This window comes from Palaemon carinicauda, chromosome 8 (assembly GCF_036898095.1).
Source record: "Palaemon carinicauda isolate YSFRI2023 chromosome 8, ASM3689809v2, whole genome shotgun sequence".
NCBI lineage: Eukaryota > Metazoa > Arthropoda > Malacostraca > Decapoda > Palaemonidae > Palaemon > Palaemon carinicauda.
The window spans coordinates 20,144,070-20,161,569 of NC_090732.1; the positions used below are offsets into that span (position 1 = coordinate 20,144,070).

A 17,500-nucleotide genomic window follows, 5' to 3' on the forward strand; every position below is an offset into this window, starting at 1 on the left:
GTACACACTGAATATACAAATATTCTCATAGTTGTATATTTGTTAAAATAACATCAGTGTCTCTTATATCTATTATTTGATGCAAACAAATATATGAAGGATACTTACTTTGGTAAGTTGAAGAACTCTGGCATGTATACATACAATTGTCTGGCGAAGGTGGACGCACTACATTCTAATAGACATTTATCACTAATAAATGACTAAAAGATGTTCAGTTAAACGAATGTAGTATGGCAATGGGATTATACCTGTAACAAGTACAGAGACTATATTTCCTTCTTGAAGGAAGAAATGATGAGTGCCACTCTCAGACTGAAGAAAATTATAAAACAAATTCTCTTCATAATTCCTGTACTGGTTACTTCTATCTGCACTGTGTACTTTGTACACCGGCACTAGTGCTACCTGTATAATTCCACACCTGGGATTTTGAACAGAGCCAGTTTTATCATGGTAACACTTAATTAAAAGAAGTCACACCTAAGAAGGGTGACCTCTTCTCCCTTTAATTGACAGTCCCAGTCAATTAGCTGTTCATTGTAGAATTAGACGGCAGGTTAAATATTCTACCTGGCGTCACCACATATTGCTTCAGAACATGGATTTGTCTAGCATAGTGTATGTAGAACACTCTGGATGATTCTCATCCGTTACATGTGCGAGGACATGTGAGGTCCCAAACCCAAAAACTGTTAACTACAGTAATTAGGGGGCAGGTTTTAATACACTACCTGCCGCCACTACGAAGTGTTTCAGTTCACGCACTTGTTTTGCATAGTGTTTGTAAAACACTCTGGATGATTTCCATTCACTGTATGAACGAAGGCGCTCAAAGTCCATATACTGAAAGAAGTTCCGTGATGAAGCAATCTTCCTCGGATCATGACCTGCGGGAGTACTGTCCGGATCCGGTCTACGAATAAAGTAGGTGAGCTTCGCCCTTAGTTGTTTTATGGATAAATTTGATCCAGAAGTTTCTCCTTTAAAGAGCTGTCCTCCCCTGAAGTCTGAAGTTCTACGAATATAGACCTTTAGACACTCTACAGGACATAGAGAGACATCTTCCTTCAGAGGGCAGATTCTCCAGGGACCCCACCTCTTAGTGGGTAGCTCGTTTTTAGCTAGAAAGGATGGATCAGGAAATAGATTCAGTTCTCCCACTTCCATGAACTGAATGTGACCCTCATCTCTGGATAGGGCCACTATTTCACTAACTCTAGCCCCGGAGGCGATAGCGAACAGAAAAATAACCTTTTTGGTTAGGTCCTTAAGAGAACAATCTTCATTGTTCACAGATGAGGCATAATGTAAGACCTTGTCCGAAGACCAAGAGATGGGCTTTGGTGGTACCGCGGGCTTAAGCCTAGCACATGCCTTTGGAATCTTATTAAAGATTTCATTCGCCAGATTCACTTGAAAGGCATATAGGAGAGGCCTAGTCAAGGCTGACTTGCACGTATTTATCGTATTGGCCGCCAGACCTTGGCTATAAAGGTGGACAAAGAAGGACAGACAGAAGTTTATTGAAATTTCTTTCGGTCCTTTTGCTTTGACAAACGCAACCCACTTTTTCCAGGAAGACTCATATTGTCTTCTAGTTGACTTGGCCTTGTATTCTTCTAAGAATTCTATATTGCCTTTTGAGATCCCAAACCTTTTTCTAACCGCTAGAGAGAGAAAATCATGAAATGAAGGGTTTGGGTTCTCTGTGATAAAACGAAGGCAGTTAATTTCTGAATCTTCGGAAATATACCTAGGGTCAGAGCTAGGACCAGCCTCATCTAGTCTATCAGCCCCACTAGAGGATCCTTGTATGGGGCTATATAGCGAGGTAGTTTCTTGAAGACGCTCGTGATGAAGAGGTCGAATTGCAGTTCCGGGACTTGTTCCCATCTGGAAGGGAATATGTCTGCGCCCATGGACCCTTCCAACTCTATCGATTTGTATCAAAATAGAGTATCCACCGTCACATCGTGGATCAGTTGTAAATGAACTGCTGGTAGGTGCCGTCCCTTTAAGAGAGGGATGGGTAACTTCACCAAGACTGAATGAGACGTTCGAATGTGACGTCTTATTATCGCTTCGGTGTCCCAGATCAGTCGTAGGGAGCCTGATCTGTGTGGGAGGGGCTTCCCCACCCATGAAAGGACCTGCAGAGTCTTGGGACTTTTGTGCTCTAATTTCTGTTAGAGAAGCGATTAAAGAGGGACCGATCTCAGTCTGTTTTGATCTCTTCAAGCGTTTAATGCGTGTTTTCTCCAAGCTCTTAACGCATCTTTCCGGTGTGCCCTTAGCACCAGGTCTGTCACTATAGCGAACTGGGGAAAATTTAGCGCTTTTTCCTGTTAGCGTTTTGGTATTCTGACTGAATACCTGAGTCTCTTGACAGACCTCACGAGCTCCTTTTATATTTCCAAAGGAGAGGAGAGTTGATGTGACTGAGGGCTTCGATGGTTTTTTAAACATCGAAACCCCTGAGCTGGAGAAAGTCGAGACTTCTAGAAGCCTATCTTGCATCCGTGATGTCCCAGGAACCAGGTCATCTCTTTGAATGCACATTGGCCGGACACTTTGGGTGCTGCCCACTCCAGCCTCTTGATCAGGTATATTAATACCTGAACTATTTCTAGGCTTGACTTTGACGTGACTAAGTTCGTCAATCCTCTGAAGATACTTAGGACTGTGAGTCCGACACATATCTTTCCTAGGATGAATGTTACTCTCTGTAACATGAATTCTAGATAGGAGGAAGGGGGGTGGTTGACTGGAAGGTTCCAAAGGACACCTTTCAGGTCTGACAAGACTACGAACACCCCTAATTGCAACAAGGTCCATATGTTCAGAAGGATTAACATTCAGAACTTGCTGTTTTTTATGAACTTGTTGAGTGGCGACAAGTTCAGAATGACTCATTGATATCTTGAGTCCTTCTCGTGAACACAAAACAGCCTTCCCTGGAACTCGATGAGCTATAGTTTTCTTACCACCTGTATGCTCTATAGCTCTCAGGTATACTTCTCCAGGAGGGTTTTGAACTGTAGGAGAAGGTAAGGAAATGATGGTAGGGACATTTCTGTTCCCATCAATGGCTCATCTTGAATAGGCTTTGGACCGAAGGATCGAAGGTCCTGCGATCCTGAGGGAAAGTTCCTCCTAGCCGAAGCGTCTTTATGCTTCGAGTAGTCAGTAGGCTTAGACTTTTGACCATCTGCCTGTAGCACCGCGGTCACTGGAATAGTGGGATGTTGTTGAGCAGCCCGGATATTTCCAGCATTTTCGATCTTCTTTTTAGGTGGGGACCCACAACCACAGAAGATTTTCTCTTTGAAGGAATGCCCCATTTTTGGAGAAGACTTATGTTCTCCAGGGTGGCGTTCTTAATTACTTCCTTAATGACCTTGTGTGAGAAGAGGTCTTTACCCCAGATGTTGGAAGATATTAGCTTCCTTGTTTTGTGTTTCACTATTGCGTCAGCGAACACAAACTCTCTACATGCTCTCCCGGTCTTCATAAAGGCGTAAAGTTCCTTCACCAAGATAGCCATATGCATTTTGGCTATGACCATGAGCATGCCTGGGGTACTTTCGTAGGTTGAACACAACTCTATGTAGTTTAGTAGAGAAAGGGATGTCGCAAGTCTCTCCTTTGACTCATGTTCATTACACAAGAGCAACTCAGACAATTTAGGGAGACATACCTTGAATTGTCGACTTGCGATGTCCTTGTCTAATTTTCCTACTGAAAATGTCAAATGGACTTCCTTCCAATCCTTTTCCTGTCCGGGAAAAGCTAGTGACAAAGGCTTGCACTCATCGAGTGTGGGACATGGCTTACCCGCCTCTACCGCTTTGGCAACAGAAGTAAATGCCTCCCCATGAAGGGGAATGAGAGTGAAGTAGGAGCAAGAAAGGAAGGGTGTCTGTTATTCAGTGAGAATACCTTCGACTCTGAATAACCCGACTTTCTCAGACTACCTGAAAGGATAGACTGTGCCTTATCATGGTCGAGAATCAAGACCTCCTTTGGTTCCGCTCCTTTTCTTAATTTGGTTCGTACTTCAGTCGAACCCAACAATTAGGGAAAGCATCAAAGCTTGGCCAAAATTGAATTTTGTCCAAAGGAACAGCATCTATTTTCTCTGAGATGTAGAGATTGCCATTTGAAATCGGCATCTGCTCCGCAAACCTCCAGGGATTGGTTATGGAGCATGTTGATAGGTCTTGATTCAAGGGTCGTTTGACTGACCCCTGGGAAGCGACAAGAGAAGCTTTACGAGGCTCTATCTTGCGTTTTACTTCCTGCTTTTCGTTTTGTTTACGAAAGCTCTCTATTTGATTCTTCAGCTGGATACATAATTGTACCACATTATCCAATAGAGGGGTAGAAGACAAAGATGTCGACATCGATGGCTCTATAGCCGGCATAGGCGGAGGAAATTCCAACACAACATTTTCCTCTTCTACCCTGGGGCACTTCTTGCCCTTAATCCCAAAGGTTTTCTGGCCATCAGGGGATGTAGTTGGCTCCTGAGGCACTACTGTTTCCTCACTTGCTTCCGGAAATAGTAGCTTACGCATCCTATCATTAGGTAGGAAAGGTCCCGGAGAGATCTTTTGAAAGCCTCTCACCCAGTTGCGTAATTTATATTGAGCTGTGTCCCTAATATCCGTAGACTTGGGATTTTCAAAACCTTCGGACAATAATGTCCGACATATATTGCAAACCTGTGGGTTCCAATAATGTATGGATCCGGAAATAATATTGCAGGGAACATGAAACCTGCAAGTATTATGACCGTAAAAATACTTACTCTTGGCCTTGCAGAGGACTGCGGCACAAGGTATCTGGTGTTCCTCCTGTAAAGAAAGGAAAACCAAATGAGTATACAATGGATTATCTCCTTGACAATCAACATGCAAATGTCCTTTACAATAGAGTAGCTTAGGATAGTAAGCTATAAAGGGATAGTAGGAGATACATACTTGTGTACCCCTGTGAGCAAATGCTGTTGCCTCCCCTCAGTATTAACTACATGGAGATTTCTCTATAGAGTAACTCAAGTAAAAGGACTCTTACCCCTAGGGGTAGAGAAGTATCAAATCACTGTTCCAAAATAATGTTAATACTGTGGGGTCAGGATGACTGATTCTCGATCAGAATATTGAAGAAAACGTATTCATTCAATATATGAACGGTACCAGCAGAATGCTCGTACAAGGGTACCCAATGTATGTCAGAAAATACTACTGTGTGACGGCGCCGATTAAGGTTGTGTACTCAAAGGCAGGTTGGAAACGACTGAGTTATATTATTGTAGAACACTTTCCTTATATACAAAACCTCAAGGCAACAGGACATAACAAGTTCACAAGACAGACAATATTACAGAGGAAAAACCAGACATGAATTTTCATGTTCGTTTTAGTGCGAGGGAAGAGCGAAGATACAAGCATAATATATACAAAAGGAATTATGTACAATTGTGTGAAACACGGTTGGTACATGGCTCCCCCCCTAAAAATGACATACTGTACATGTTAAATAGGGCACCCTGATCTAGAGAGGCGAACTGTAGGCGGGTCATCTGACAGAAGATAAGCAGGTTTTAGACGATCAATGGAGACCCAGTCTTCTTTGCCCCGAATGTTTAGGAGGAATGCTTTCGGACTGCGTCGGATTACAAGGAAAGGGCCCGTGTAAGGGGGCGTTAGTGGTGGCTTGCGACGGCGAGTACTGCTGCAGAAGGTATGTTTTGAGGGCGTCATACGCTATTGGGGTGTCTCCTTGTTCACAAAGCCAGTCGGATATTTCTGGGAAGGTGTCCTCGGGTATCGCCGCGAGAACATAATCCGCTTTGGTGGTTGAGCGAGTCACGCCCGATACGGAAGTGGACTTCAGCGTGTTGAAACCAAGCAAACGCCTCTCCGGTGGCGAACGGTGAAAGCTTCAATGTGGCGGCCGCAGCGCCAACTGCTGTAGTAGAGTCCGTCTCCGTCATAGTACCAACGATCATATTCATTCAATATAGGATTGGGCTCAGCAAATGCCTGTGTTGGATATAAAAAATATATTGGAAATAACTACTAGTATAAACTATATAGTAGTTTTCTATCTGCAGTATATTCTATAATGCAGATATACTAGCTACCTGTATAAAATATACAGTAGTTCAGCCGGCATGTAGCCGGCATAGCTAGGTCTTGCCGGCATACCCGGCATGCTAGCTAAAGACAGAGACATAGCATGGAAAAAAGGCTACTCCTTACTGGTAATGTATACAGTAATTAAGGATGTAAAAGTCTAATTTGACTGCCTTTTCCCAGAGAGAAGGTTCTAATAGAAGGGGAGAATGTACCATTCAGGCTTCCATGCAGCTACAGTACTATTGCCGACAAGGTACACTGCCGGCCGGCAAGTCCAGCAGTACCAGTACAGTCGGCGTGCTGCCAACTGGGCGGTACCCCGGCAACAGGACCTGTAGCAGCAGTCCAAGGGAGGACTGAAGAACCTTGGGAACAGAAGGGACTTCCCTCTCACGGCCATCATGGTCGCCGGCAGCCATCTTGGCTGCCGGCTGGGTCGGCAGTTGCTGGCTAGGCCGGCAATTGCCGACAGATGATGTGGTTGGCGGCAGTAAGCTCTGCCGTCAGCCAAAGACATGGCTCGAGAGGGAGTCTGGCTGGCTCCGGCAACCTACCAGCAAATGAAGGTTGCAAGATGCCAGCCTAAAGAAAGACAAAGGCTAAGCCATCAAAAGAGGACAGTGGGGTAGGGAACAGGGTCCTGTAACGAGTGTGAAAGGAACTGGCAAAAATTGTCAATCCTACCTCCTGTAAAAGAAACTCTGTTTCGGTATCGGCAGAATCCCAGGGAACAGGAGAGACTCAGTTCTCCAACCCAGAGATTGCCGACACAGTTAAGGGGATGGCGGCACTGCCGCCTCCTCTTAACAAAGAAGAAACAGAGTTCCAGTGCCACGTATCCTAGGCTAAAGAAAAATACTCTTCAGCCCAGAGTACTATGGCATAGGACTAGTCTTTTGGTCGCAAGGAGAAGATCGTATCCTACCATAACTTCAAGTGCGGCTAATGAGGGCTAACCTCCATTGCCAGCCACCTGGCCGGCAGGGGAATGATGGTATCCTACAACCCATTCGTCCTGCTGGCAGGTCGCCGACATAAGACTAAATACTCTGAGATTCTGACTAAATCCCAAAACCCGATGGTATACATCAACCGACGGTTAAGGGAAGAGACAGGACAAACCCTAAGTTAGCCATGTCTGAATAAAATTCAAGGCACGGCTACTAGGGTTGTAGCCTGAGGCTACACTCAGAGGGAAAGACATTACCCTTAAGTCTCCGAAGAGACGTGTAATGTTTCATAACATTATAGGAGGTATCAGTCTCCACTGAATGAAAACAAAACACGAGGGTAACCGGGGAAAGTTGAACGTATAGTAAAACATCTAGGTAAGGTTACCTAGGCTATACGAGATCTCGGTTACCTAAATCACCGAAACTCTAACTATACGATCCACAGAGAAAAGGGAAACAAAAATTATGCATATAATCAAAACTTTACAAGAGTAATTGCCTAAATAGCTAAATTATCAAAATAATTAAATAAAGCTATTAAAAACTGGAAGTCGTTCTGCTATCTAAAACATATGCCTAACGAACGACGGCGCCATGGCTAAAATATACTCATAGTAAAGACCCGATACTCAACTTTCCAAAGGCGGAAGATGATGGAGAAAGCATAATAATAATCCTGTAAAACGATCGAAAAGTTAGATCACCAGGAAATATCACCGAGCGAGATCGCTACAAAAAAAGGAATGTCCGCCGTCGTGGGAATGGCGCTGTTGTATTCCCAATAGTATTACGAGAGCGGGGAGAGTCTTTGGACGGCTCCCTTTTGCCACATCCTCCTCGAAGCCAAAACGCTGTTTGGGGTGCAGATTGCTATGGAGGCGTGTCAAGAATGCGTCCGCTGATATTATGCGATATCCTTTGGAGAAATTTTAAGGATATTCGCGCCAGGAGTTAGAATTCTGGATACCTAAAGGTAAAATTCTCTGGGAATATCACTGTAGTACATATATCCCTTAGGAAGCTACTTTAAGGAACTTCCATCAGGACGACATGGCCATCTCACCCACTAAAACACCAATGCATTGTTTTGATACAAGGACTTTGCACTTTAAGCTTTTAATATTGTGCATTTAAATGTATATGCAAACTGGATTGTGCTTATTTCACTATATCTTATCAAGACATTGATACTAGATTAATCAATTACCTGATCTGTCCCATGATCCTTTACTTTTGCGTTCGGGAGCTGCTTCACTGTTACCACCTGTTCAGTATTGCGAGACTCAAAACTAAAATGATTAACAAGATTATTGAAGACCTTGATTAGTCTTTATTCCTTTCCACGATTCCAATCTTGGAATTACCTTTCGTTTAGTTTCATCTGGCGTTTTCAGTTTTTAGCCATATAAATAGAAAGGTATTTTATAGGGAAATCAGATATATCTTTAATTCGTTCATAACTCAATTAGAAAACTATATAAATTCTACGATGGATTATACTTGTCTTGAATGTCTTGATTATTATCTAATATAAAATTTTACTTTCTAAAAGTATGGGCATTATAAAAGGATTGTGTAAATGTATATATATATATATATATATATATATATATATATATATATATATATATATATATATATATATATATATATATATATATATATATATATATTAAAATGATCAACATTATTATCATTGAAATTATTATTATTTGAATTATTAAACTTATCAAAATATCATTAGTATTGAAAGTAATTATTAATCAACAAAAGGTCAAACCTCCGTGCAAAACCTGCATACGTTTCTAAACAGTCAATGGTTCTGCATTATGACATATAGCTGGTAACAGTTTCGCTGCAGACCTTCTTAAAGCTTAATTCGTTAGAGCTATTGAGTTTACGTAACCATTTACTTACGATGTAACCTTTGCACCAGATTTCAATGTTCTTAAAATAGCTTATTTCAATTGTTCATTACTTCTCTTGTAGTTTAGTTATTCGCTTATTTTCTTTCCTCACTGGGCTATGTTTTCCTGTTGGAGCCCTTGGGCTTATAAGGTAGTATCCTGCTTTTTTGTAGCTTAGCTAATAATAATAATAATAATAATAATAATAATAATAATAATAATAATAATTAAGTAACCTTATATGATCAAACTTCCTTCGGGGAACTAAAATCAAAAGACGCATATATTTAAAAAACTGATAATCAAAACGGCAAACAGAAAAAAAAGACTGATGTTAACTGTTTCAACGAAAAGTATTGAATAAATAGGAATTCAAATTTGAAATTTTCATTGTATTAGTGAGAAGATTTATTTACTGATAATTGAAACGATTTCCTTTATATAATAAAGAACAAGTGTATGGCTATATATACTCCCAGCTCTCACCGTCCCTCGGGTAAGGGGAGAAAAAGTCGTCACAACCTGGTGAGAGGGGGGTGCATGTGTATACATATCTATCTAAATATCTAGCCATCATTTCTGACGGGTCGCGTACACTAGTGTAGAGTATAAAAGGTAAATAACAACGTAAGCCTTGAGTAATCACTCGACCATGATTAAATCCTTTAAGAATCAGAATCGATGAGGGGTTCTCAGGACTACCCCCCCCCCCCCCCGACCCTCCTCCTCCTCCTCCTCTGCCACTAATTTGGTCTTTCACATTCATGAAAACTTGTTCTATAAATCTGAGCCAAAGTTATCATTACTGTCAAGCTTCGACCCCTAAAGACATTCTCCTCGACAACAAAGACGTCTTTATTACCGCCGTGATAATTAGATGACTTATGAGAGGTCGCTCATTACCTTCTTCATTTCTCCCCTCATTTTGAGCCTCTCAGACAGAGCAAGATTAACCCGCCCTCCTCCACTTATACCCTGCCGGCGCTAATCTCTTTCTCCCTACTTCTCATCATCATTATCAACATGAGAGAGAGACGGGATAGAAATTTTCCTGAAACTTATATATTCGTGTACAGCAAAGATGCAAATATTACTATTGTATTTACGTTTTAAACTCATTGATTTGCAATATGAATTTTGAGAGAGGAATCTGTGTAAAGGTCACTCATGAATGGCAGAGGTAAGGGACAGGACAATGCCCTAGAGACTGACCATATCTACAAATGATCAGCATCCAAGGGCCCTGTCCAAGCAAGATAGGACCAGGGAAGGCTAGGCAAAGGTTATTGATGACTCAGCAGGTAGACCTATAGACTTCCCCAAATGCCCTCACGGATGGTTAGGTTGCAGACACTACAAGACGGTATCGAGTTCGAGCTGGACTCGATCTCCCATACAGCAGATCACCAGGCAACGATGTTTTCAATAGGCTACCACGAGAATATTATCGAGACTAGAGGGGCACTCGGTAGAGCGCAGACCTCCGCCGTAGTATCCTATTTTTCGCCCTTTTGCTTGACCATGACCTTGACCTTCCAAAGTCTACCAATTTCCAGCTTCTTATATAACAGTCAATCCCTGCAAGTTTCATTACTCTACGATTAAAATAGTGGCCAGAAAGCTGTTTACAAACAAATACCCACACACAAACAGGGCTAAAACCTAACCTCCTTCCAACTTTTTTGGCGGAGACGGATATAAGTAACCAAATATATATATATCTTTTTATGTATCTAATAATATAATTTTCCATCAGGTTGTTGTTGAGCTGGAAAGTATGGGAGGGCTTTTGGTCGCTTCCGTCAGAGTCAACCACACCGACTTGCTTTCGGCTCTTGCATCTCTTCAGCAACTGGCGGCTTCTGCAGGTAAGACATTTTCATGTACACCCTCTAATGGAAAAATATCATATACTTTTAATTTGGTTTTCTTGATAATTCTCTATTTGATGTTGAAGCTTTCCCTCCATGAGATCATTCGTCTTCTCACCCTAGTACAACGGCGTCAATGACTTTAGATGTCAGGATGCCAGATAACTCATAATCAATCAATCAATCAATCAATCACTCAAGTACAAATAAATTATTTCAGCTAATTTCTTTTCATGGCCGTCGATGACTACAGTCATTGCCATGTAAATATTTAGTATTTAATCAAACAACAAATTAACCTAGTGGTTCCCGTTCTAGAAAATTTAGGTGAATATTTGAATGGATTTCGTTAAAATAGTGGATTTATACGGACAAGACACCAAGAGTTCTTAGTGGCAAAATTTACCGTTTCATAGTCTGCTGCCTAAAAAATTGTCAAAATCTCTAATATTCTTTTAAGGATGTTTATAATTGTTTTATGGAATGCATAGAAGAAAAAAGGATTTCGATAATGTCAAGGAAAAAACATAAATTAGGCTAAAAATTTCCGTTCGTAAATGATGAAATAAACTGGAAAAGTTAAAGTGTATTGCTGAAAAAATACACATGGAAAGTTACAAAGGAAGGCTCAAGCATATCTACATGTATGTGCTTTTAATGAAGTACACAAACAATAACTAGTGAATACTGGAGAAGCAAGTGTTCGAGGCAAGCAAGGACACTTCAGGAAGTCATAAGTCAGCACGATGAAATATTGCCCTTCAATTGCCTCACTAGTTATTTATGAAGGATGTTTATAAAATATCAAGCTGCGAAGTAACCAAAACTTAACTGTCTTTTAAAATATCAGATTGTTCGGGAACAACATACATCCCATCTCTTTCAATATAGATAGAAGGATTAACTCAGTAACGAGTAGGAATGAACCATCAACATTCCGCTATGCAAATCAAAAGCTTTCGACAATGTATCTATACTCCTTTCCTAAATTCAAGATATTATCAAATTATGATGCAAAAAAGATAAGACAGTCTCATAAAATACAAAATATCTCTGTAAGTTGCAACTCATTCTTATACATGACATTCTGAGAAGTTTTTCTCCGTTTCCAATAACAACTGACCTTGATACTACAATATTATTGGGATAATCATTTTCCTCAAATCCTACTCTATAATATGATAAAATTACTAGTGATGTCACGCTATGGTGGTATTGCCAGATATCACTACCTTTTGTATTTTAGATCCGTAAGGCTATACATTTTTGCCTATACATAATTGTTGCCAGATGGTGGGACTTGGTTATATTTGACGAAAATTGGTGAAAAACTAGACGATTAAAATTTGACTCAATTGAATTTATAACGTTCAAAGCTTTAAACGATACACGCAGATATTGGACCTAAAAAAAAAAAAAATTCAACAAAAAAAGGTACTTATCCGTCAGAAGCATTCCCTGAACTATCAAAAACATTATTAATGTATAATAAACACCAAATAACTTCCAAAGCATATAAACACCACACCAAATTTGGTGAGAATATCATACAAAATCCAGAGAAAATTTTACAGGAAAAAACAAAATAACGAAAAAAAAAATCGAAAAACTCTAGAAACTTCACACTACCGAAAAATTAAAAGCCAAACCAAATAAAAGGTGACGCCATTTCTTTTATAATTCGTCTTATTATTTTATCTTAATTGTTCACTGTGTCTCTGGTAGTTTATCTATTTCCTTCTTTCATTTCCTCACTATTTTTCCCTGTTGGAGCCCTTCCTTGGGGTTATAGAATCCTTGTTTTCCAACTAGGGTTTTAGTAGCTTAGCTACTATCAATAATAATAATAATAATAATAATAATAATAATAATAATAATAATAATAATAATAATAATAATAATAATAATAATAATAATAATAATAATAAAATAAAATTTCCCAACTGTAGCATGACCTCCAAGAAATGATTGGACTGAAAATAGGTCCCAAACGTTCGGAAAAAACCTAGTACATATATACACACACACACACACACACACACACATATATATATATATATATATATATATATATATATATATATATATATATATATATATATATCGATACTCCATAATACTAATGGAAACTAAATACCTTGGTTTGAGTAATAATCTTTTATGATCCCCAGAATATTATCTCTGAAAACTATTTATCAGTAATCAATTCATTTATCATGCAGAGAATTGATGACAACAAATATAAAAAAAAAATATTTGCAACACAAGCGTCTCGCACAAAGCTACGACAAATTCAAACAAAGCTCTGTAGCTCATTTTCCCCAAATCATTTTGATGAGAATTTAACGCCTTGGGAATAAATAGCTTTTCCATTTCCCTCCCAGATTTATTATGAAGGTGCTGATGGTTCTTGGTGGTGGCGTGTCATTCTGAGTGTGAAAATGGGGGCTAGCACCACACACACCGTCCCTCGGAGTAGAGATCCTGGGGGACCTAATAAGTACAACTTTCATTTCTTCATTTCCCTCTGGACCCTGATTACCATCCCTAGTCCTCTTATTATTATTCATCGACGGAATTGAATTACAAGTTTTTCCTCTCCGCTTAATTTTTTCCAGCCCAGTTAATTTGGCATCATTGTAGGGTAATCATGTGGGGGTAAATACGGAGACCTTCCATGATAAGGCAGCAAATAGCTTCATTAGAATTTTAAACCGGGTGAAATTAGAGCAGGTGAATTAATCGTATCCTCCAAAGGGGCAGAGGTTCATCATTTTGATCATTGTGGCCATATGGTTTAAGGTCCATTCTCTTCTCCAGGATAAAGCAAAACCTTCACTGCAAAGTAGCCCTTATTGCAGAGCGTCGTGGGGATCATTCTTGAAAGAGACCGCTGCCTCACAAGCCCCAGTCCAATCAATTAAGATTCGATATCGTCTCAAGTCGTGAGCAATTTGACATGGCAAACATAATTTTTGGCGGCAATTGACAGTTGCATCATCAACGCTGGCGCTGGGAACACGAAACGCCAATCTGAGGAATGGGAAATTAAAAACATGTTCGCCTGGAATTCGAAACTGGTTTACACCTGACATCTTTTAATGCGAATGGGTCGATAGCACCCCATCACTGGAACCTCTGCAGGGAACGTCACACAAATTTCATTACACTAGAGATGAAACTCTATGCCATAAATATTTCATATCATTGTTATAATGATTAACTTGATGTACAGACAAACAATCAAACAAAAATTAACTGATGGAAAAAGCCCAAAGGAATATAGTCCTAAAGAAAAGAGGATATAATGAATAACTAGATGTACATACAAACAAAACAGAAATAACTGATATAAAAAGGGAATATAGTCCTAAAGACAAGCGGATGAACAATTTAGGTGGAAAATTCTATTCAAATTCTAAATCCCAATGCAAGATATGCTACTGTATTCAAGTTTAATCGACACCCATTTCTTTTTTAATTAATATAATGAAAATTGGTCAACCAAGTCCATTTCATCATATTGTTGATGAACAATAATTTTCTCGATAAAAGAGACAGTCATAGATTTTTTGGTGCTATTATAGTATGCTATCTACCGCCGATTTTGCTATCTACCACCCCTTTCTGAAATTTTGGAATTGGTTTATTATTTTGTTTATGAGACCCCAATTAACACTACTTTACAATTAACTGGGAAATCACCTAATACTGTCACTGATTGGTTTAATGTGTCTGGAAGTGTGTAGTGTGGTGGTTTCAATTGGAAAGTTCTGAGAAAATGCGTATTTCCTGCTTTCTTGAATGATGTAAGATATGTTTACAAGCCGTAGTAGAATAAATTTTTGATTGAATATTTTTCATAGATTATTTTCTTTCAGTTTTGTAATATTTAATTTTTCATTTGATTAACTTGTAACATTGTTGTATGATGAGCTTTGAATAATTTGTAAAAAAAAAAAAGTTTCCCTACAAACTTCTTATAATTATGCACCCATGTTGTCCAGCCAATAAATATTATCACACTATAATTAAAGTCCAATGAGGATAACATACTGGGGGTAAGTAATCTGTTTGATAATCCTCATCAAACAGGAGGATTAACATTGACGGTAGATAACATACTTTGTGGTAGATACCATACTATAGTAGAAATTCGACGGTAGATAGCATACTATAATAGAAACTCGACGGTAGATAGCATACTATAATAGCACCGATTTTTTTCCCACACGTAAAAGTAAAATAAAAATAAAATATGAAATGGTTAAAATATGAAGCAATGTTTTTATTAACAATCATAAAATTAAAAAAAAAAAAAAACAAGATTTCAATAATAGCGATATAACTTCAATGTAATTGCGATCTTATTAAAATATCAAAACATACAAATAACTATAGAGAAGTACATTATTTCCGTTAATTATATCCATAATGGATAAAACAAAATATGAATGATTGATTTTTATCTTTTCAATAGCAACAATTCTTCGGGAAAAAAAAAATCATAAAAACAGTTCATACAATCCTATCATATGGATGAACTCAATAATTAATAAATATGTTTCTTTAATATAATAAGATTATTAATAGAATAATGTAAAACAAAAGACGTTAATCAAGTAAAGTTAACCACAAAAGTAAAATTACCGTCTTGTCAGAGATTTTAGATCCAAGTGCAGTGATTGGTAACTATATAAGATGAATTATTCTAATTGTTTATATCCTTAAGCAAAGGAATTAACAACTATACATATCAACAATGACAGAGGAACATTTGCAAAAATTCAAAAATTTGTGTCTCCAAATGTTTCACCCTCGATCATTGACAATTAAACTAAGAGTTAGCCTATACGTAGTTCTTTGTCTCGATTTCTTCCCAAATAACATCTCTTTATTTATTAACAACTTGAAATATGAATCAATCATTATCCGATGTCTTCATTTCAAACGCCTTTTATCGTTTACTCAAACTTACATTTCCACTTTTTATTCAATTTTATTTTCAATTGGACACTTGCTATAAACTTCAATATATATATATATATATATATATATATATATATATATATATATATATATATATATATATATATATTTATTTATTTATTTATTTATTTATTTATTTATTTATATATATATATATATATATATATATATATATATATATATATATATATATATATATATTAGAAGGGAAACAAATAGATACAGCAAGAGGCCGCAGGAACGCCGGAAAGACATCTTCACAGTAATACCTACTGCACAGTGCACGGCAGGCCATGCACTGACGCCCCCCGGCCCCATAAAAGTAGCTTAATTAGATAGTGTGTAGTGTACACTCCTTAATCTTGTACTAAGTTAGGTTTTCTGGAGTAATTTTATCATCTCGTGAGCAAAATGCAAATCTAATGAGTAGCTGCGAAAACGAAATGTGTGAGAAATATGAACTTTCACCTAAAGCCAGACTTTCAACTAGACTTTGGTGAGTTCACGACATTTTGCGGGAGAAAACAAATTTCAAGTGAAAATTCTAAATTCACAAAAAGTGGGTAAACAATCACAAAAAAATAATATCAATACAAATTGTTATATAGAAATTAGATTAGATCTTTCATTACAACTTTGAAAGCCCTTACGATAGAGCAAGACAGAAATATCGAGAATTTAGATAAAAATATTCATAGAATTTGAGCGTTAATTCCAGTGTACGTAACAACCTTAAACATTTATGATGTCCAGTTACACGTTTTTTTTACCAAAAGAACTGAGAATATGGAACAATTAGAAAGCATGATAAAAAACTGAAAATATTATCAACAGAAATGAGAGTGAGGACATTTAACTACTGAAGAGCCCATTAACAGGCCAAGTTCCAAGGCTGGTCAGTAATGTTTCACTTAATTTATCTTGTATAATGAAAGTTATTGAATAAAATAAAATGGAATTGAGAGGTGAAGATGATACTAGGATATCCATCAACAAAAATTTACAAATAAACTTATAATATTTCGTACAGAATATCACCTCTACTAAAATATTTAGGGATAAATTTTCAAGTAGAAAATAATCCAACGAATTTCAAGATTCTATTAGGGAGAAGGATACAAGGATATAGATTATTATGTGGACGTAAACTGCCGAATTTAGCGCATCGTCTTGCTTCAAAACATGAAATGTTATTAATTCCTGACATTTATTTATCAAAATAATGTGTTTTATCAAATATCTGCCATATTTCAGGTCTGGTGTCATACGCTGATGTTGATGTTCAAAGCATACTAGCCAGGGCAGCGTGATAACTCGCATGGCCTTTGGTCTTCCACAGTCTATCCAAATAAAGGTGAGATTTGAAATATGTTAGAACATATTATCAAATATTTAGTTTTTTTTTCAATAAATAATTTACTTGAATGCCTTCTCAATATTGTAGCAATACCATAGTTTTGTAAAAATAATGATGCTGGACAAATACATCTCAAATCTTAAGTTTCCCGTCTCTGTTAATTGTCGTAGGATATCAAATAATGTGAAATATCTATGATTTTATCCCGACTTCTGTTTGCCTGCAAATTTTACATAAATCAAACTCCACTGAAAGATAATATTTGAACGATATAAAA

The 17,500-nt window shown here is 37.9% G+C and overlaps 1 protein-coding gene across 2 annotated transcripts in view; it reads left to right on the forward strand.

The window, feature by feature from the left end:
• Positions 1 to 17,500, forward strand: part of LOC137644844 (uncharacterized) — an 84,689-nt gene that overhangs the window by 66,784 nt on the left and 405 nt on the right. For both annotated transcript variants that reach the window (XM_068377734.1, XM_068377735.1), the window contains exons 4-5: positions 10,763 to 10,874; positions 17,121 to 17,220. In XM_068377734.1, coding sequence (XP_068233835.1) covers positions 10,763 to 10,874; positions 17,121 to 17,176 — 168 coding nt within the window. In that variant the 3' untranslated portion in view covers positions 17,177 to 17,220. The remainder of the gene's footprint in view (positions 1 to 10,762; positions 10,875 to 17,120; positions 17,221 to 17,500) is intronic.